The following is a 22,812-nucleotide window of genomic DNA, read 5'->3' on the forward strand; positions in this document are numbered from 1 at the left end:
TAAACAACAAGATTACTGTTTAAATTAGTATTAAAAACATATATTAAATGTTCTACATTTTGGAATTTTTATAAAACATTTTTATTTATCGGATGAACAGTTTTCTTGGTTGATAGCGTGCATATTTACCTCATATTTTTATTTAATTTGACTTGTTCCATATTTGTATAGATGGAAGTTTGTGATATATTGTTCACTTATATCTTGGTGTATTAGAGATACATAATGTACATTAAAGTGTTCCGAACACCAGCACAATACTTTAATAAATTTAAAATTTAATTACCAGTTAATCCATTACTTTTAATTAAATTTTGATTCTAGAGGAATAGCATTATCTGGTAGGGAATTTGAGAAAATATTAACTTTAGATTTCAGAATGCTAAGAACAATAGCTCCTACTTAATGTCATTCTTCGGAACTTCAAAATTTTGCTAACTTTAACCAATTGATAACAACAACCGAATTAGGCGAAATCAACTATACGTTTTTCACATCATGGGGAAAGAAAAAAAAAATACTGACTTCAAGGCTATCTAGAATTTATTTTTAAAATAACATTTAAAAAAATCCTGAACTCTTGTTTATCGATAAATTTTCCTTACCAGTTCGCTTATATATTGTTCATATTTACAATTTTTTAAAAACTTTTTTGAAAGATGCTACACGCCGCGCTTCGAAATATGAAGAGCTTGGAGGATTTTCTTAAACACATTGGTCTCTGTCAGAATCACTAGCATTTATTGCTTAGTCGTGCTCACAAATAAAAGTGAACTACTTTTTTGAAATTTTACAAAAAAAAAAAAAAAAAAAAAAAAGGTTGAGAACTTTTCATCTGAGTCACAGTACTGAATTGATTCATTTTAGGTAAACTTTCATGCCCGATAAAAATTTCAGTTTCGCCTTAAACTCTCACATCGTTTCTTACTATTTTTCTTTTGTAATTCAACCGCAGGTAACTGTAGTTAATGGCTGTTCAGATTTCTGCCCACAGTTGCTAACGAAGTTATCTTTTTAAACCAATCAAGACCAGTCTAATTCAAATAAAAGAACATAAATCCAATCCTATGGAAAAATAATAGGCAGATGTTTCCTTACAAGTGTTGCAAGAAGAATCAGAATAGTCAATCGTTAACGCCAGTTGAAAATGAAGGATTGATCACTTCCGTACTTCAAAACTGATAGCGTTAAACACAGTGGTCATATTACACTAATATTTGTATGTACATTTGAATAAGTCATTTCGGGACCGGAGGATTTTGATAATGAAAAGTGAATGATAACATTAACTGCGATCACTGTAATAATGAATTATGAAATATATAAGACTGAAAAATAGCAATTAATAAAAACAAAAAGTCATTAAAAACGCACTCTAAATACTCTAGTGTACTGAAAAAAACACGAAAATATTTCTTATCAAAAATATGAGCCTCAAAATGGGAATAAAACAGTAAACACGTGAGGCTATGAAATCAATGATTTAAAAAGTTACACCACGAAATATAAGAAGGAAAATTCCTAAGCATTCATGAAAATTTAAAAGACATTATAAACATGTGATTAATGTTCAAATATGATTAGAATACTTGTATCAGCCCCTCACGTTTATACAATTTGGTTTTCAGGTTTTGTTTTTATTTTAAATATTCAACTTTTTAGAGCACTAATAAAGGCATGTTACTTTTTATTTTTATTATTTATCAAATTAGTACAGATAAGGATGAATTTTTTTCTGAAATGGTTGAATTTTATTCATATATAAAGTTAATTCGTGACTCTTTTCGAATTTTCATGAATTGTGTATCGTATTACAATACAAAAGTAATACTCTACTTTCACATTTCTTCTTTTCGATTAAAATGCTTTAGTTATAACTTGCATACCTAATTAATGAAGCTTATATCTTTAAACGAGCAATTATTGTGTGTATATATATATATATATATATATATACTGTTCGTTTCAGTATCCTAAGACGACCACTTTTCGACGATTACATCTCATAAGGGGTGAGACGTGGAAATATGAGCGGTACTCATACTTCCATGGTATTCGTCATTTTTTTACCTTGATTCCCGCCCTATTAGATATTTTTTCGTTCAATTTTTTTTTCTCGTGTATGTGAGTATCTTATCATTTCTTACCTTATTATTTTATTTTTATTAATCCAAGTTTATTTTTTTTGTTAAATGTAAACATCTCCTCCTTTCATCTTTCCTCTCACCCTTGTTTTGACATATTAAACCCATCCAAACGCATGCGCAAAAGCGTGGAGGGTTTTAGAATACGTTGTCAAACTATATATATATATATATGTATATATTTATATCGATAACCACTCTAAGGATTTGAATCAAAATTTATATTTCGATAAAGTTTTGCTTTTTATTTATATAGGTGTCTGACCTAAAGAAAGCGAGATTTTGAAAAAAAAAAAAAAAAATGTAACTAACTATTTGAATAAGTATATTCAACTTGCGATTCAAAGTGTCGGCAGTGCAGTGTAGTGGTCAGAACAACATAAATGAGGCGTATGTTGCAGGGTCCTCGATTCGAGTCGCACCTTTTGCTTTATTTTTTTACTTAGGTACTCATATTTAATGTTTTTGCTTTTTAAGTTTATTTATATAAGTGCCTTTCCTAAAAAAAAAAAAAAAAAAAAAAAAAAATGCGATTTCACATACACACAAAAAAACATCTGTGCTCTCCTGCTGACAGTCATTCGAGTGCTTCGGAGAACATTTTAAAATATAACATTAGTGAGAACTTAGAAGAGATCTTCAGATTTTGGTACCTCAACATTGCCTCCTCCTCCCAAAGCATCTAAACAAAAATTAAAGTGTATATCATTCTAAGGAGTTGAAATATTTATAGATTGTGCTTGCACGTTTTTACATATATTTGTTCTATTTTCGGCATTTTTTATCGAAGCATACATATTGATCTTCATATCATAAAATATTTTTTTTATTTCTTTTGATAATATATTTTTTAGTCTATATCTTAACACTGCGAAAGAAATAACGTTGCTTATATATTTTTTTTCTAGTTCGTTAGCTGGTTAATAATTTTCCTCTGCATTTCTATTCACTGCAGAATTAGACTTTACTTGTGTGCTGATCATTTTTTAACTCTGTAGTCATGTTCAGATATCATCATACAAAAGCATAAAATAGCTTGCATTTTTTTTTTTTAACTTTAAAGTATTAAAAAATACCTTATACCAGGTACAGTATGGACTATCTTGGCTTATAAGTAAAAAAATAAATAAAAAAATAAAAAAATCGAGCTTACCGATGGCTCTATACATTTATGCATACCAATTACAGAAGGGAATATCGGAGGTAGGATAGGAGAATTGGTCCGGACCGGCGGTGCCTCCTGTTAGAGAAAAAAGCATTTTTTGGAGAAAATTTTCTTCAAGAAGAATTTTTGCGATTTTTTTTTTCTATTTGGCAATTTTTCTTTGTTTTACCGGAAACACTGCGAGATTTATTATGCGTGTATTGATGGCTAAGCTTGGACGTTGTTAGACATAAAAGTCTCTGGTGCTCTATGAAACAGCAGTTTTGAAAAGCATTTTTGAGAAGGCATCGTTGCTTTGCTCACTTGCGATACAACAAATAACAAGATTTAAAAATCGTACTAGAAGATATATGTCGTATTTTCACAAAGAAGCAAGATGCGTCTAAACTGAAAACATTATTACAAATGCAACAGTACATTTCTCATAATGTTGACGCATTTTAAGAACTGAATAGATTGATAAAAATTGCATGCATTCTACCACTGTCAACATTTGCATGTAAAAGAAGATTCGGTATACTGCGAATTATTAAAAACTACATACGCACTATCATTGTTCAGAATGGACTTCAAATTCTCTTGATCATAGGAATGCATCGTAGTGGATCAGAAATATATATCGATTTGCGTTGAAAAGTTTGATAAATTTTGTTTAAACAGCCGAATTCCTCTTCACTAATGTAATATATAATAAAATAAATAGCTAACTTGTCCACACCAAGATTTAAAAAATAAAAATAATAAAACGGCAGTTTCTACCAAGTCTGTTTACTTATTGTTTCTGTATCTCTATTAAACTAAAAATAATAAAAGGAGTGATTGAGTAGAAATAAAGGAATGATAAAAATTGTTTTCTTCAAGACGGACTTTCCTGTTTTATAACGAGGTAGTAAAATTAGAGATCGAACATTTAAATGAGTAAAAAACATATAAAAGTAATACAGAATATCAATACATAAAGGAAAAATTTTCCCTGTTCAGCTTATTTCTTAGACATTTAATAGAGACTCCATATAGAGAAAGTGATTGAAGGATTTCCATCAACATGGGTTCTAAACTTAAGTCTTTCGGTCTCTCTTATGGGAAACTCTTGACGAAAAATCTATTTCATAGTTCAAATTAAATGTAAACTTATATTCGAAAAAGAAAAGCCCATTACCTCTTATTTCATTGTTCTTGGTATTTTTTGAAAAGATAGAAAAGAAAAGAAGGAAAACTAGAAGCACTTTTTAAAAAAAATTGTTTTATATTATTCTGCGTTCTATTTGCAGGATATTAAAATATATTTCTCCCTACATTTATCACATTATTTACTTACTTGATACTTTTTAAAATGTTCGTATTTTTGCAAATTAGTGAAACGTTCGAATGCCACTGATTCAGTGAGTTACCGCCAAGCTGCGTGATTTATTCTCCTACTTTATATCTCGGCCTCAGATGAGTATGAGTAGATGTTTCTACTTATTGAAAGTAGCATTATAGTTTCGTTTTAGTCCCTTTCATCGCCGTCGCTGTTCGATTTGAAAATTCAACGCTCTCCGGAGATATATCTCACACGCATTGTAAGCGAGAGTTTTTTCCGAAGAAGAAACTTTTAACTAAAATGAATTTTTTTTCTTTAAACAATAGTGTATTTATATTTTTCGATTAGTAAGAGCTATAAATTGTGGAAACCATTTAGATATTAAATAGTAATATATTGAGCAGAATACTCAAAATAGCTTGTCATAAAGAAACTTTCTTTAATTTAAGCTGATTAAAATAGAAATATCGTAATATCTGACATAAACATTTTTAAAGCATTTATACTTGATACTTTCCCATTAATTTTGATCTTTGTATCACTAAGAACAGTAAACAATATTTTGAATGTGGTTTTAATTGGTGAAAATTGGAACCGTAATAGATATTAAGGAGAATGTTAGGTAATTTTTTCAAGCATCTTATCTAGTGGTTAAATGAAAACTGTTTACGTATTTTTAATGATATTCGTTATTTTTTAAAATAGAATATAGGTATGTCATAATTCCTGTTGCATCAGTTAATCATCAAGCATCTTAAAGTATAAGTAAATATGATGCGATTTCTTTTATACTGAAGATAATTTTTCAAGCAAATGTATAATTTTTTTCTTTATTCTAAATTTAATTTTATAAGTATTTAAATGTAAGTGATGATTATTTTCTAAAATATTTTTGTCATAAATTTTGTTGTGAATCATAAGAAAAAAAAAAAATTGCACTTAAAATCTATGTGCAAATTATGGGGATTTTCTTTTTATCTAAGATATATATATTTTTAATCTCAAACTTAAAATATATGGTTTCCAACAATTTGTATGAAGACATACATCTTTAATTCAGTATGAATTGATTGATTATAAGCAATTCTAAATAAAATAGGAAATTTTTTTTTATCTGTGTTACTTGACTATTAATATAATCACTTCAGTTTCTATTTTCTAACATTATTTAAGATTTTTTTGTTGTTGTTGCTATTACTTTATAGCTTTTCTGAGAAATTTTTTTAAATCCTAGATATTTGGGAAATGCTATTTATTTTAAAGGCCCTATTGTAATTCTGTTTAATAGTTTTATAACTGTTACTTATATTTTATAGTTCCAAACTGTTTTGGAACTGTAAAAATGTTTTGAAAATTTGATACTTTCCTTGAATAAAACTGTTATATAATTAAAAGGAAATTAAAGAAAATCATTAAAAATATTTACTGTTTATGTATTTAACACTAGTTATGTTAGCATTTAAACTGAATATTTTGTCACTTGGATCATAGTGTTTGGAATTCTCAAAGCTGGATATAAATCTTAGCAAACCATCAGTAATGAGACAAGGAAATGATTGAGACTCAAGAATAAAAACTGAAATAGCATACAAAATATGCCAATTTAAGAACTTGTTTTTGTTTATAAGTTTTTTTCTAAATGAAATCTTTAATCTTGAAGTTTTTAATCATAGAATGCAATTATAAGAAATGTACTCATTATATTGTCCTGTGACAGAAATAAGTTTTATATCTTGCAGACAAATAGCCTTGTGTTCTCCATTATAGATGTTTTTTGTTTAATGTATGTGCAAATATTTCTCATTGCTTACTGTAATAAGACAATTTATTAAAGCAATTACAGTATGTGAAATTCAAATAAATTATGAATTTATAACTTTAAAAAAAAAAGGCATTTTTTTAATAAATGTTCTTGTCAATGAAATGACTAGATTTGAATTATAAATCCTTCAGGCTATGTTTCCAGATTACAAATAATATGCTTTATAATGAGCTTCCAAGTATATTCTGTATGAATGGCAATTGATGAAGATTAATGCATGATATGACAAATATTCTATATGAAAAAAAAATCTTTATCACTAATCTAAACATATGAAGAATGGGGAAAGATATACTAATGAAGGATAGAAAAATGAATAAAATACTTTGTGGTAGAATGAGGATTATATTCCTTAACATTTTGTTTTTTATAATTGTTTAAATAAAGAACATATTGAAAGGGAGGGACATAAGTATTCTGGGATAAATATTTTCAATTATTCATATGAATTTTTTATGGAGAAATTCCATTGGCAGGATTTATTACCAGGGTGATAATCATTCTTAAACTATTCTTTCCATACCATAAGGGAGAAAACATTTCTTTTATTTCGTCTTTAAAATTTACCTCCTATTATATGCTAAACTGGAATAAATTTCGTATAATTGGAAAACATAATTTTTTTTTTAGTCTTGCAATTTAATTTGAAAAAGAATCTGAAGCTTCATTTCATCTTGTATTTTCATTCTTTTTTTACGAGGAATAACATGAAAATTAACCAAAGCATTTGTTAAAAAATATTTTTTACTTAAAAAAATTACTTAAAATAAGAAAAAAAATTTTTTTTTTAATTTTTATAGTTTTTTTTAATTTTTCTTTTTAAAAATCTTACTTTCCTGTAAAACTGCCAGTTTATATTTGCGAGAATGCTAATATATTGCAACTGTGCTTTAAATTATTTAAAAGTTTATAACATAATTTTGCTCCCATTCATTATTTTAGTAGAGTATATTTTTTTTTAAAATTAAGTAATCAGTTACTAGAGGAAATGTCATTCAATATCTGAGGATAAAAAAGCTCGAATGATTTTCATTGCTTTCTTGATTTATTTCTAATAAATGAAATATTTAAACTTTTTGAAGATATTGTTTTTTTAGGTATCTTTTTAGAAATTAAAGAATATTAAATATTTTCTCCTCATTTGAAATTGAGAATTTTGGAGAACTTCAGAAATTATTCATAAATTAGTAAAGAATTGAAAATTAAGGGAAATTGAATTTACTGTAAAGCCACAAGATTTAAATTACTTTATTGGGAAAAAATATATAATTTACATTAAATTAAAATTAATGAAATAAAAAAATGTAATTTCAGCATGATTATGATTATTTTAATGAAAAATATAAATAATATAATTTGCTTATTCTGTCACTCGTATTTATTGTTCTTTATTTGTAATCTCCAATGAAATACATTTTTAAAAACTGCTATCATTTACATGGTAAATAAATTAAAGTGGAACATTAGGATTCATTATGATACTCAAAATCTTGACCAAATTGAACCTTAGGCATTCAAATTTTTGGTCATCTGATATTAGAAGAAAGGTTTTTAAAATGCATTGTCTTTCAGCAAATGGAAAATATTTTCTATTGCTTATTGTTGTCTTAGTATATATATATTCAAAAAAGAAATATTGCCTTTTCAGATCAAATGGAGACGGAACTTTACTGTTTGAAATGGAACAATCATCATTCAAACATCTTAGATTCCTTTGGAAATCTTTTGAGTGATGAAGCCTTATGCGATGTTACTATAGCTTGTGAGGGTTTAAGTTTAAAAGCCCACAAATTAGTGTTATCTGCTTCCAGTACATTTTTTCATAATCTTTTTTTACAAAACCCATGTACTCATCCAATAATTATTATTCCAGATCTAAAATTTATTGATATGAAAGCCTTAATTGATTTTATGTACCATGGACAAGTTAGTGTGGCAGAAAGCCAACTTTCCACTATTTTAAAGGCTGCTGAAACTTTGAAAATTAAAGGTTTGGGTGAGCATTCAGTGAACTCATCACCTACTACATCAAAAATTAATCCACAGCTTCCAAAAAGTACCAAAAGTAATTTTTTACAAGATTCTGAAAATTGCTCTGAAGTAAGCCAGTTTAAAAATGAGCCAAGATTTCCCATTGGTAATAATGCATTTCCTGAGGAATCTAGAATGTCATGTAATATTACTGCAGAACAAAATGCTCCCTGTGACAGTGCGGCAGTCAGTAAACCTAGTGATACAGCAAGTGAACAAAATAATCAACTAGATACTGTTGATGCCCAGTCAGATATTATGCCTTCTAAATTGATGGAACAAAGTATGGTCACTGAAGGGGTGAGTATGATATGTGTTTTGAAAGGTGTTATGCTTGTTAATTATATTTGGAGAATTTTGCATGTTGCATGCGATTTAGAATACTATTTTTTCCAATGGCATATTTGAGAATTTAAATTTCTTCCAGTAGAGGAAAATATTATATTTTAAGATGGGAGGTCTGGATGCTCAGAGCCTTCTATAAGACATGAACATAAAAAATTTTGAATTGAAAATGAATTTAGCATTAATGTCATTCTTCTCCTAGGTTTATCAATGCAACTAATTTTTAAACAGTATGTATTATTGAGGGATAACTTTTTAATGGGGATATATACTTCATAAAGATATAGAATTGGGTATACTTTCATAATATTGAAACATTGCAACTTTTTTATTTATATATTTTCCGTAGCTTATAGAAATGAAATTACTTTATTAATGTCTATCACTGTACAATTATTGACTGTAAATAATAGTTTTTTATTCATATTTTTTATAAAAAAATTTCACAGAAAATAAATTATATATGTTTATTTTCAAACTTTTGCTGTGTGTATATATTTGTCATTTGAATTATTGTAAATTTTTCTTTACATATTTTTGTAGAAATTTTTTTTAAGGTAAGTCAAAAATTATCCTCTTTACTTTTTTCAATTTATTTACAGTAATGTAAGGATTAAATAGTTAGCAATGACATTATGCAGAGTTCTTTTGTTTTGTTTTTTTGCTTCTAGGCCAATGGACCACTATTTGATATGTTTTCTCGAAGGGTGTTTTACTTGATTCACCAGTGTGTATTGCACTGCTTCTTATCATGTTTATCTGTGAAAAATTGACAACTTCTTGAAACACTTTTGAGTTATTCTGAGTGATAATGGTCTGATAGATCTGTGCTTCTATCATTTTATTGCTGCACTTTGAAACCTGAATGAGTTATAGTTTCAATTTTTTAGGTGGCTTCATGTTAGTATGCATTATCGTGCAGTAGCATTTTCTTTGTAAACCCTTAATCTATTTTAGTTTAGTTAATGAATGGAATACTTTTAATAACTAAATGACTTTATTGTATAATTTCTTAATTTTACTTATTCTTGTCAGTAGTAGAGACTAATGGATATCTTGTTTCTTTTTCATCCATCATATCTGGTTGGTTGCTTTTATACCTCATTTCACTCATATATGATTTTATGCACTTTGTACTTTAAGCCAATCATAAAATCTTCTCAACTAAAAGATCAAATAATTTTTACTTGCTTCAGCTTAGTAATTTTCCTTCTTCCATTTCAAGTAAGATAACCATATATTTATTTTTAAAATATATGAAAAGAAAAAAAAAAAGACATGTTATAAAGAACATTGATGTAGTTGCAACTAAAGTTTTCTGGAATAGCCTGGACCTGCATAGTATTGTTTCAGTGGGAGTGTGAAGGATAGAGTAGAATGATTATTAGGAAGGGTAGTCAGAGGCTATCTTTAAATTTAAATATTTTTAAAATCTAAAATGTATATTTAGTTAATCTAGCTATTTGAAATTATGAAATAATAAAATGTCAGAAAAAGCCATGTATATTTTTTAAAATCAAATATTAACATAATGCATATTGTAGTTCCCAACATAAATATGATAAAGAATATTTTTTTAATTTATATTTATTTCAAATAATATTAAAATTAAGTAATTCCAGCTTAAAATCATGTCAGTAACTAAACTTTCTTGTGACTCTGAATTGGCAGCTGACCTTATTCCCCCAAGAGATGAGTGTATTTGCTGCGAGGAATAAATGCAGAATCCAAGAGCAGATTGCGTAGAGATAATTGTGTTATAGTAAATACATTTATGTTGCATTCTGCAAAATTTTTTCTTTCTTGCTTACAGACTATTTTTAGCAAATTTAGTTTTATGAAGGAGAAACATTCTGCTACATCTGGCAATTTTATTCATGTTTGTCTCCTAACTTAGCAAAATAAATATGTCTGATATCTCGTAATTCTTATCATATCTTCCAGATTGTCAGAGACTGACTATAATATTAAAAATATCATGAGTTTTCAGATTCAAAAAATATACTTAAATGTTTGTAATTTTAGCTCTGATGCTTTCCAGTTACTATTTGACAGTGAGTTTTTACATTTTTTAATTTGAGACACTAGTTATATTATTGATGGTAAGAATAAAAGAGATGTCATACTGTTTTAAGAAAATCATATAAATTTTATTGTTTCTAGTAAAAAAATGTTTCATTGTATTCTGGCTATAACCTGTTCAAGACTATACTTTTATAGTGCAAGCTCATTAATATATATTTTTAAATATGTTTGCATTGTGATAAACTTGAACATGCTTTGTGGCAAAAGTGTAAATATTTTTGTACATTTCTAGATAGTAAAAAACTTTACTTATGGAGGGGACATTAATTATTTGAGAGATTAAAAAATATTTCTATTATATTAAACATTTATGCAGGACTATTAATGTACATTTCAATGTTACTTTCATAGTTATCAACTAATTGTTGTTATAATAGGCTGTAGAATTAGGACAATTTTTCTTTTGTTCTTAAAAGTATGAAATTAAGCTGTTTCATTCAAATCGAGAAGGAAAAAAAAACTTTCATTGAGTTTTACTGAAAATTAAATTTCTCTTACTATCCAAAAAAGGATAAAAAGCATTTGAAAACTCATTATTTTTGTAAAGAAAAATTAAGTCAATAAGCAAATATGAAAAGAATTTTCTAAAAGGGAAAAGAAATAAATGATACTTTTAAAATCTCAATGATCATTTAGATTAGATTCATGCATTCTGAGAAAAGCACTTGTGTAATTATACTGTTTATTCCACAAGTGATTCTATACAGGTTGTTCATAAATTTTATTCAATGTTTGAAATGAATATGTAAGAAATCATTTGGTTTTAATTTTTTTCCTGTTATTATTGGCTTAGACTTTAAACAATAATTAGATATGGGAAAGTTTTCTCTAATTTTAAAACATCATTTGTAAATAATTTATTGAATGTTTTTGTCTTTAGAGAGAAATATTCATATCCTTTTTATGTAAGAACTCTGTAAAAGTCTTTGAATCAGCACATCTAAAAGTAAGATAATGGCATAAGCATGTTAATAGTGAATGCAAACATGTGTGAGAATTTGCAATGTACTGAAAAAATGTTTCTATAACAAAGAAGCAAGCTTTTGTAAAAATCACTAAGGTTTAATATAAATAAGTTTTAAAATCATTGTACTTTAAAATAAAATGTAGCAATGTAAGGAACTACTGCGAAACCATTATATTCTTAATATATCATAAATAAATTTATAAATAATTATTTAAACCTTAGAAAAACCAAAATATATATTTTTCATCATTTTTCTTTTAGAAAAGTGATTGGATGTGGAGCTCAGTGTAAAATTCTATAGAGAATAATTTATCTGCTAAAAATTGGGGAAGTATTTAAATATTTGAAACCTTATCTATTACTAACTGCATTAAAAACTTTTATTATAAAGGAAGGAAGGAGAATTTTCGAACTTGGTTCAAGGAACTGAAGCAACTTTTTAAGGAGATGCAAAAGTTGTTGCTAGTTCTGAATATAGTAGGACAATTAAAATTAAGAAACGATGATAAAAATTGTTTTTGTTATATAATGAAATAATATTTACATTATTTTATTGCCAATATTTAAGTTTAAAAAATCTTTTTTCCTTAATACCCATTCATCAATGGAACTCTGTCAAATGAAAGTAAGAAAGTATGCATCTAAATCCACCATTAAATTGTTGGGGGAAAATGAAATTTATAACCAATATAAAATCCATGCAATTTAGCATTCCTGCATAATTTAAGTTGTGAAATTATACTTAAGAACAAAAGCAATTAAACAGAACATTAGAAGTACAAGAATTATTTGTTCAAACCTATTTTATATTATGTCAATCTTTCAAATTGAAAAAAGGCTTAAATACATTCTGTAATACTGAAATACCAATATTGGCATAGTTGAACATTAAAAACTTTTATCCTTAATTATTAAATGATCTACTTTTACTCTGTGTAGTCAAAATTTATCAATAGTTCCAAATACTGTCCATCATTTTTTAAATGATTTTTTATCATATAGATGTAGAAAAAAAGGGAATTTTTAATATATATTTAAAAGTTTTTTTATCCATTTGCTTTTCTTTTCATCTATTTAATGCTTTGATTATAATTAATTATAGAAAATTATGAAATCTAAAATATTTAGTTTCATTATAAATTTTTTTAAAAACTCAGGTATTTCAAGAAAAGTCATTCATGGAAAATCAGATTGCATCATCCGATCCTGATGAAGACAATGAAAGTGTTACTTATGATAGTGTTCGTATAAATCTGCCTGAAAATATGCTACATTCTGAACTACATAGTTCTAATCCTTTCAATCAAAGTTTTCATTCTCTTCTCAAAGGTATACAAGTTTTTGTATTCCTGCCAAAAATAATTTTAAAATATCAATTATGCATTTTATCATTATATTGTACTTAAAATCATTGTTATGGCTGTCATAAAATTTAGTATTGGTATTTTTATTATAATTTAATTATAAGTCTTCTCTTAAAAATTAAAAGTTTAAAAATTTTCAGTCTACAAACATAATAAAAATGTTATGATACTACATATATGATATAGTAAAGCAGAGGGAAATTGCGTGTTATACAACCGACGATGACACTGCCACAATCAATTACTTAAAAAAAATTTCCTTTTTTTTTTTTTTTTTTTTAAGGAAATTTGTCAGATTGAAAGATTACACAGACTTTAATTTTAGAAAAAAGTAAATATTCAATTATTGTACTTTTAAGTCCAGTAAGAAAAAGAAGTGTGGATTTTTTTTATATTTTATTTCTGCCTATTTCATTTCAATAGAAACGTCAGAAAGGGAAAGTTGAACTAGCATGAGAAAAATTGAAATTCTGGACATTGCAGAAAAGAAACTTGGAGTGTAAGAAATACACAAATCTTTTATTTGACTTGTAATCATTAACTAACACTAATTATCTAAGAAAAGTTCTTTCATTCTAACATTCTAAGCACTTTTTTAGACTTTTGTTATTCACAACTACTTTACTTTTCCTTAATGCATAGTATAACACATTCTATCTTTGGGCTATTCATTTTCTGATTCTAAAAATTATTTCTACTTTGCATATTATTATTGCAAATAAAATTTTTGGTGGACATGTATCTTGCTTATCAGATCCTTCTTTAACTTTTTTAGCCTGCATAATTCATGAAATATACTTTTTACATACTTTTGAATAAAAAATTCTAATTTTCTTTGGAATGCCTTTTTTTTTTTTTTTTTTATGCAATGCAGGAAAAGGAACAGAATTAAATGTCTTATTGTTTTGATTGACAGTTGCTTTATGCTGATTCAATAAATTTTCTATATGTATTTAAATTTACAAGTGCTATTCTGCTTATTACCTGACTTATGAATATATTCCATTTAGCATTAATCATCATGAAAGTTGAATGATTTTTTAAATATTTATTTACATTCTGAATTAATTGGTTGTGATATATAAAATTAGCAGAATAAAACCTGTTTTTAGAAACACTTTTATTTATCCACTGAAAATTTATATACAGGGTGTTTCATAAATGATGGGAGTAACTTTAAGGGGTGATAGTACACATCAAGACGAGTAATAGTAAATAGGAAACCAAGTGTCCCAAACGTCTTCCGAAGGAGATAGGCGCCATCAAAGTTTAGGGCCCTAAATTTCAAATGATGATAAAAAACGGAAAAATGGATCGATTCATTTGCGGTTTTCACTAAAATCATTCTTTAAATTAGTATTTTCTTAAAAAAAAAATTTTTAAGACAAAGTTTAAAAAATGCCGATAGAGGGCGCTCTAGACTTTGGAGTACCGAACAACTACTTTTTACCAGTATTTTTTTTATTTTGTTAAATGTTTACTAAAGCTTAGACTTTAACTTAAATTTTGAGCGCAAAATTGAAACCATCGGGAGCGGTTAAGTGGCACAAATTTAACCGCGTTCAGGGGGTTAAATTTTAAACGCTTCTATCTAATGAGCAAAATAATAAATGATGAAGCAAACTTTAATAGGTGATAGTAAAACACCAAAACAATCAACTTTCATTAGAAAATGCATGATTTGAATTCAAACGCAAACGTTTTAGAACATCTTCAAATTTTATCCATGCAAGCGTTATAGCTGCAAGTTTCTGAAAGAACATGAAATTGTGATATGGGGAAGAAGAACGCATATGCAAATTTTTATTAAGATAAAAGCCACTGACCTGAATGTGCAAGTGTAAATCACGGTAGAAACGTAACGAAAGATGTTGCCCTCACTAATCAAGAAAAGGCTGATATGCACTTCATCTACGGAACTGCAAATGGGAATAGTGCAGAGGCGCGACGATTGTACGGAGAAAAGTTTCCCAACAGGCGGTTGCCCAATGATAAAACATTTGTGCGCTTGCACAGACAGTTGTATGAGACAGGATCCTTTTTTGGTGCACGTTCAAATGCAGGCTGTGCGAAGTCTAACAGAACGGTTGCTGTGGAAGAAAAAATTCTGGATATGGTGGCTGATCATCCAAATACAAGCACGCGAGCAATGGCTAGTCAAATTGAAGTATCACCCTCCACGACATGACGAGTACTAAAGGATGAAAGTATGCATCCTTTTCATGTCCAACGAGTCCAGGAACTGACTCAAAAGGATTTTCCTCGTCGAATGGGTTTTGCTCGCTGGTATCTGCAGAAGAACACTCTAAATCCCGATTTGGTGCAACTGTGCTTTTTACAGATGAATGTACGTGTGTAATTTACACGTGAGGGTACATTTAACACCCACAATTCCCACCAATGGGCAGATGTAAATCCACATGCATCTTCTACACATGCATATCAGCGACGATTTTCCATAAATGTTTGGGCAGGAATAATTGGTGACCATCTACTTGGACCTTATCTTCTGCCAGAACGCCTGGATGGAAAAAAATATCTTACCTTTCTGCAACAGTTGCTGTCAGAAATGATGACAGATGTTCCCCCTCGTATCCGGCGAGTAATGTGGTCCCAGCAGGATGGAGCACCAGCTCATTATGCGTCAGAGGTGCGAAATTATCTAAACGCAACCTTTCCAAATCAATGGATTGGGCGAGGTGGTCCTGTCCCTTGGCCAGCGCGATCGCCCGATCTTTCATGCCTGGATTTCTTTTTGTGGGGGCGCCTGAAGAGTCTTATGTATGAGACTCCTATCGAATCTGCAGAAGAACTCGTCGCCAGACTTTCGGCCGCTGCAGGGGAAGTGCGCGATACTCCTGGCGTGTTTCAGAGGGTTCGTGAATCCCTTCTTCGCCTTTGTACCGCATGCATCGCCTCTAATGGTCAGTGTTTCGAACTGCTATTGTAATCATTTATAATTAAATTTTTTTTATAACGTAAATGTTCTTTGTTTTCTTTTTTGTCTCTTAAAACGAAATCTCTTTCAGCGCCCTCTATCACCTTCGGGTTAAAATTACGACTATGATTTCTTTGATGAATGTTGTTTGTTTTGGTGTTTTACTATCACCTATTAAAGCTTGCTTCATCATTTATTATTTTGCTCATTAAATACAAGCGTTTAAAATTTAACCCCCTGAACGCGGTTAAATTTGTGCCACTTAACCGCTCCCGATGGTTTCAATTTTGCGCTCAAAATTTAAGTTAAAGTCTAAGCTTTAGTAAACATTTAACAAAATAAAAAAAATACTGGTAAAAAGTAGTTGTTCGGTATTCCAAAGTCTAGAGCGCCCTCTATCGGCATTTTTTAAACTTTGTCTTAAAAAATTTTTTTTAAGAAAATACTAATTTAAAGAATGATTTTAGCGAAAACTGCAAATGAATCGATCCATTTCTCCGTTTTTTATCATCATTTGAAATTTAGGGCCCTAAACTTTGATGGCGCCTATCTCCTTCGGAAGACGTTCGGGACACTTGGTTTCCTATTTACTATTACTCGTCTTGATGTGTACCATCACCCCTTAAAGTTACTCCCATCATTTATGAAACACTTTGTATATACAGGGTGTCCCATAAATATTGGGACAAATTTTTTTGGGAGGTAGGAGACATCACAAGGATCCAGATTTGCATAGCAACCCGTGGTCCGAAACGCATTCATTCGGCGCTAGGTGGCGTTTAAGGCAGCAGACCTGCAGTCCCTCAGTCATTTGAACTGCGATCGCCCGCAGAGAAGTATGGAACGTTTTACGAACACGAAGTTGGCAGATATGCACCGGATTTATGGATTGGGAGAAGGAAATGCAAGAGCGGCTGAAAGGTTGTATCGGGAAAGGTACCCACAGAGAGAGGCACCGGATCGCCGGATGTTCAATAATTTGAATCACAATTTGTGTGAACATGGGTCGTTACGAGGTAATAGACAGGGCAGGCCACGAGTGACTTTAACTCCCAGGATGGAAGAAAATGTGTTTTATACCGTTAGAAGGAATCCGCGTTCCAGCGTACGAGCCGTCGCTACAACCGTTGGAGGATCTCGGAATAGTGTTCATCGTGTTTTGCAACGTGAAGGTTTACATCCATATCATCTGCAAAGCGTACAGTTACTGCTCCCTACAGATTATCCTCGTTACGTTTTGCACCGTGGTATCTCGATCAATGTTGCCAAGATGCGAATTTCTCATCCTACGTTTTAATGACGGATGAAGCGTACTTAAGGAGAGATGGGATGGCATTGTGGCCCCATTATGGCAGATGTATTCGTGAACATGTGAATCAGGTGTTTGGTAACCGATGGATTGGCCGTGGTTGCCTGGCCACCACGCTCTTCTGAATTAAACAGCATCGATTTCTTTCTTTCGGGTGCACTGAAAAGTGCTGTGTTCGCAACACCTGTGGATTCAGAAATGGATCAAGAATCGTCTGTGCTGCTGCGGTTATCCAACAAAATCCGGTATATTTGAGAGAGTTCGCCAGTCAATGGTCCGGCGGTGTAACGCATGCATCTCTAACAATGGTGGAAACATGAACACCTTTGGTAACATTTTCAAATATCATGTACCACAGCACATGTAATATCTTTGACAAATAAACATTTCAGATGATCTCAATCTTGTATCTTTTCATTTCTTGTACCTGTCATACTATTTTCTCATGGCGTTTCCGACCACGGGTTCCTATGCAAATCTGAATCCTTGTGATGTAACCTACCTCCCCTTAAAGTTTGTCCCAATATTTATGGGACACCCTGTATATATTAATCTTTAACATGTTAACTGCCATGCTGAATTTCGTACAATGTAATTTATATGGGACCACCGGTGACCTCCATGGCAGTCAAGGTGTTAATTTTCATTTCATTATTTATAAACATTATGGAGTCTTGAAATCAGTTTTTTCCTAATTCATTGCTATGTGTACAGTAGGATATATTTAATTAAATCGATCAATCAATTTATTGACAATTTCTAAAAATATTAAAATTGCATATTGTTACTGAGCATACTCTAAAGCAGGAAATAAATGAAAAATGTTCTATTTTTGCAAATATGAAATAAACTCAAATGAGTGTATAGTAAAAACAAGGTGCTTTATGGAGTAACCTATCCAAATGATTTTTTAACCTTGCTTATATCTTCACAAACTTATTTATTAAATTTGTGGTATAAAAATTCTTTGGCTATCATTTTAATGTGGGATATCTCTATATCAGTAGCATTAATATGTTCTAACATATTAGAGGAAGCAGAAAAATAGTTTATTATTGAGCCTTTTTATGAATGATATTAACAACAAATATGTATGGGCTAAATTAATGGATGTTATAATTTTATCAAATCATCTTAAATTCTTTTTTTTTTTTTTTTTACTGATGTAGAACTTAATAACTGTATGAGGTGAAAGGGCACACATTTCATTATTTTCTTACATAGATGTAAAAATACTCATCAATTGAGGTTCCTTTATTTTCTGCTGATGGCATACTTCAAGTTGTTAATTATATATCAAATTTTGAAAATTTCTATTTATCATACTATGTGTATATCATGACTGTTAATTTAACTTGCAAGTTTTTATAAATTTACTACTCTGTGCCTTTGTTTTGAATAAAATTATATGAAACTTCATATATAATTCTGTTTAAGTTTTCTTTGAAATTTTGAATAGGTTTTAAAAGAAATGCATATAAAAATAGTACCATCAGGTTTTCAGTTATTACCAGTAATTCTAAGATATTTGATAATTGCTATAATGTTTCCCTCTTTTTTATTTTTTGATAATATTCATTGTTCCTTTTCCTATTTTCCTGGTCTTCAAAAAGGCTATGATTTACTTCAGTCACAATTCTCATATGTTTACATTTGTCATATTTTTCTCAATTCTTCAATAAGTGTTATTTATGCATATACTTTACCAAAATTTTTAAGTTCTTCCGAGTGTTTATTTTTACGTCTAATATTTTAAAATTCCCTACAGATTCAAATGTTTGTGCTGATAATCAATTAACTGGAGAGATGACAGAAAGTGCATTTAATGATGAAGGTTTGTTGCCTGAAGAAAAGTGTAATATTATGATTCAGAGGGCTAGTTCTACAATACCTGGAAATCTTTCTGATACACAGAGATCTGTCTTTCCAGGTTAGTTTATTGCTCCACTGTTCCATCCCAACATACACATTTTTTTTTTTGTTACAGCTTTTTATCATACTATTCTTTCAGCATTGAGTCTGATTTAAATATAATAAGTTTTGCTTTTTGACTTTTTGATACATTTATTTTGAATCTACTAAAATCTTATAATGACTTCCACTCATTAACAGAATATAGTGCTCTTTCTACTTTATAATATTACTTATGTATATTAAGAAAACTTTTGAATATAAAATGAAATACCTATGATAACTGTAGATATATGTTGGGTTTTGGCTAAAAAATCAATTAGTGAAGCAATTAGTATCTATTCTGCTAAAAGTTCAAAAATCCCTGTCAAATGGTTGATAAAGTGCCTTCAACCAAATTTGTAAGTTTTGTTCATCTTGTATTGTTTCAGTTTTTCAGTGCCATCATTATTCAGTAGATGTTATCATTAGAAGGATTTCAATCATTAGCCAAATTAAATTTTAAAATAGTTTTTGCATATATTTCTAATTTCTTACGTGTTTTAAAAAATATGATGGTTTGCCATTAAGAAAAATGTTATATCGCTTGTTAATGAATATCCTGTTGAAGGTCCAAAACGAGGTCGAAAGCCTGGAAGTCGTTTGTGTGTACTTTGTAAGCATGTCTTCAACAGTGAATCTGATTTTAAATCTCATATGGATGGTCACAGAAGTGGATCTATTTGCCCTGATTCCGATTCAGAAAGACTGCCTCAAATGTCAGGTAAGTATCAGTTATATTTTAATTTTATGAATGAGATTTGTTAAAAAAATTTTTTTAATAGTTTGTCATTATTGTTATTTAATTCATATATAGATTATCCTTATTAATTTGCAATTTAAATATTCTTTAACTATGCTAGATTACTTTCTGCAATATTCTGAGCTGCTTTTAAGAATTCAAAATTTAAACGGAATTCATCTTTTGAATATTATTTTGTTTCAAAGAGAATAGATTGAAAGTTCATGGACTAGTGAATCCTTTTAATAGCATTTGTCCTACAATTTACTGACTGTTCTTCAGAAAGTTGTTTTGCAATGTCAACCTTTTTAATTGATTTTTCTTAAATTGATTCCTTTCTTTAAACTGAAGAAATTGAGACATGTGTTTGAGATGACACTTTTGTTATCATCTAAACGAGATTAATCTAAGTTTTGTTACTATATTTCTTGATTAATATAAAAATTAGGTAACAGAAATCAAAACAACGTCACATGCTTTACAAAATTTTTTCATTTTTAATTTAAAAAATTTCAATTTTGATGTGAACTTCAAAACATATTGTATCCTAAAACATAGCTTTGAATTATTCTAAAATTCAAAAAATAGGCTTTTCAGTGATTTCACTTCTATTATCATAGTTTTTTTCTCCTATTTAAATATATTCTTAAATATATTTAGTAGTAATATTTTTCAGTGGCAAATTTAGATATTTTGCAGCCCTAAGCAATACAGATTGAGGTCTCTCTTTTATAAAGGTGGACAATTTAGTTTCACATTTCAGCTCATTTTTAACATGTTAATTTATTTTAGGTTAATTAATTTTATTTAATCCACTTTGAGAATATAAATTTTTATTTATCTGTTTTTACTTCAGCGTGAAACCTACATTTTTACACCATATTGCTGAAGCAGACGCTCAGTTTTATAAATAAATGAATGTAATGAAACATACAGTAACTGGTAATAATTTGATAAAATATTAATGTTATCATTATATTATATCATTCAAAGAATTTATAAGTTTTACAAATTATTTTATTTGAGAATACGGAAAAATTTTTTCCTCTTCTCAGCATTATAGTCATAGGCAGCTGCCTAGTTAGAAATTCGCCACCGATTCCTTTAGACACTATATATTTGTAGTCACGTGCATTGCAATGCTATTAAATATATTTTTTTGCCTGCACTTTATCATTTCTATAATTACAGGTAAATTTTTTAAAATGTAGACAGACGTATAATCATGCTTATGTTGTTTTGATCTAGAGGTGAGAATCTCCTTTATGTTTTTGAAACTATTTTTCTCACATATAGAAAAGTACTTGGCTTTTTCATGTCATTTTTTTTTTAAAGTTTTTGATTTCTATTTTATTGGTGAGTTATTTTTCTTCCTCTTACAGATTTAGAAGATCCTCCATTGGTATCTGAAAAGAACTTGCTGAGATTACCTTTACATTGTACAACTTGTAATTATGTCATGACAACTCTCAGTGATGCACAAAGCCATCTCAGTACAAATCCACAATGCCGCACCTCTCAGTTCAAATGTCATTTGTGTCCCAAAATATTTATTTGGCCTGCAACTCTAATGAAACATTTCCGTGAACAACATGAAGGTCCAGGAGGGACAACAAGAGTTACACGAAGATTATGGTTCTTTTGTGATGTATGCAAAAAACCACTGCTTAGCAAGCATGCTCTCAGTTTGCATAGAAGTAAATTTCATGGACTCTCATTTCATCCTACTGCACAAGGTTCTATGGGTAAATATATAATTCTGCTTATTTCATATGTAGACTATGTAGATCTAATTGTTAGATAATTACATTTTAATGTAATTTCCTGTTCTCTTTGCAGAAAGTGCAGTAAAATGCAAAAGAGGCCGAAAACAAGGCACTAGAGTATGCAGATTTTGTAAAAGAACTTTTACTACAGCTATCGATTACCACACACATCTTCAAACTTTTCATAGAAATGTCAATTCATTTGACACTGCTTTGGAATCGTCTCTGGACATGAATGAATCTGTCTCCTCTATGGAAAACGAATCAAACTCAGCTCAAAGTGGAAATTCAAGAATGTGAAATCCTTTTTGTTTTCTATTTGTATACCAGTAATATTGGTCTCATTATAAGTTATCTATAGAAAATTTTCACTCTTAATACATTTAAATAATTAAGTGGAACTATAACTTTGTCTATTACTATGATTATTCAATTTATTTATGAGATGAAGTTTGTGAAGCTCTTTAAAAATTTCTTTTAAAGCTGCACTTTTATTTATAGTTGTGTAAAACAAAATACTGGTATTTTAGCTCAAATTTTAATTTTTTTCAAAACAAAATTTTACCCCCAACCCTCTTTTTTTTTTTTTTTTTTTTTTTTGTTTTGCTTGAATATTGTCATATTGTTTGTTCTTGTGTCGTCTTTGCTTAAATTCCCGAACTAACATTTTATAGGAACCCGCATACAGATATTTTTTAAAGTTGAGTTGTTTCCGAACCAACAAACTGAAACGCTATTTAAAGTGTAAGATGATGCATTTCGTTAATTTTGTTTTCATGTGTAAAGGCTAAACAATACTTCAGTTATTTATTTCTATAAATTTTTTTACTAGGATTGTAGATTTTAGATGCAGAGTTAAAAATTGATGTGCAAAGATGAGA

General features: G+C 29.1%; 1 protein-coding gene across 1 annotated transcript; it reads left to right on the plus strand.

Annotated features, from left to right (window-relative positions):
* Positions 1-4,778: 4,778 nt before the first annotated feature.
* LOC129958704 (zinc finger and BTB domain-containing protein 14-like) lies at positions 4,779-22,387 on the plus strand. The gene is made up of 7 exons (XM_056071352.1): positions 4,779-4,871; positions 8,083-8,765; positions 13,020-13,191; positions 19,242-19,403; positions 19,995-20,147; positions 21,548-21,910; positions 22,005-22,387. Exons 2-7 carry the CDS (start codon positions 8,088-8,090, stop codon positions 22,229-22,231), a joined length of 1,755 nt encoding a protein of 584 aa, XP_055927327.1. The 5' UTR covers positions 4,779-4,871; positions 8,083-8,087; the 3' UTR covers positions 22,232-22,387.
* Positions 22,388-22,812: the final 425 nt, after the last annotated feature.

This window comes from Argiope bruennichi, chromosome X1, assembly GCF_947563725.1.
Source record: "Argiope bruennichi chromosome X1, qqArgBrue1.1, whole genome shotgun sequence".
In the NCBI taxonomy this organism is placed as follows: Eukaryota; Metazoa; Arthropoda; class Arachnida; order Araneae; family Araneidae; genus Argiope; species Argiope bruennichi.

What these genes read in the sequence shown, in the direction of transcription:
- LOC129958704 (XM_056071352.1), top strand. Translation starts at nt 8,088, where the DNA reads ATGGAGACGGAACTTTACTGTTTGAAATGGAACAATCATCATTCAAAC. An exon ending in ACAGAGATCTGTCTTTCCAG is followed by an intron (nt 19,404 to 19,994) that starts GTTAGTTTATTG and finishes ATCCTGTTGAAG; the next exon opens with GTCCAAAACGAGGTCGAAAG. An exon ending in AAGACTGCCTCAAATGTCAG is followed by an intron (nt 20,148 to 21,547) that starts GTAAGTATCAGT and finishes TTCCTCTTACAG; the next exon opens with ATTTAGAAGATCCTCCATTG.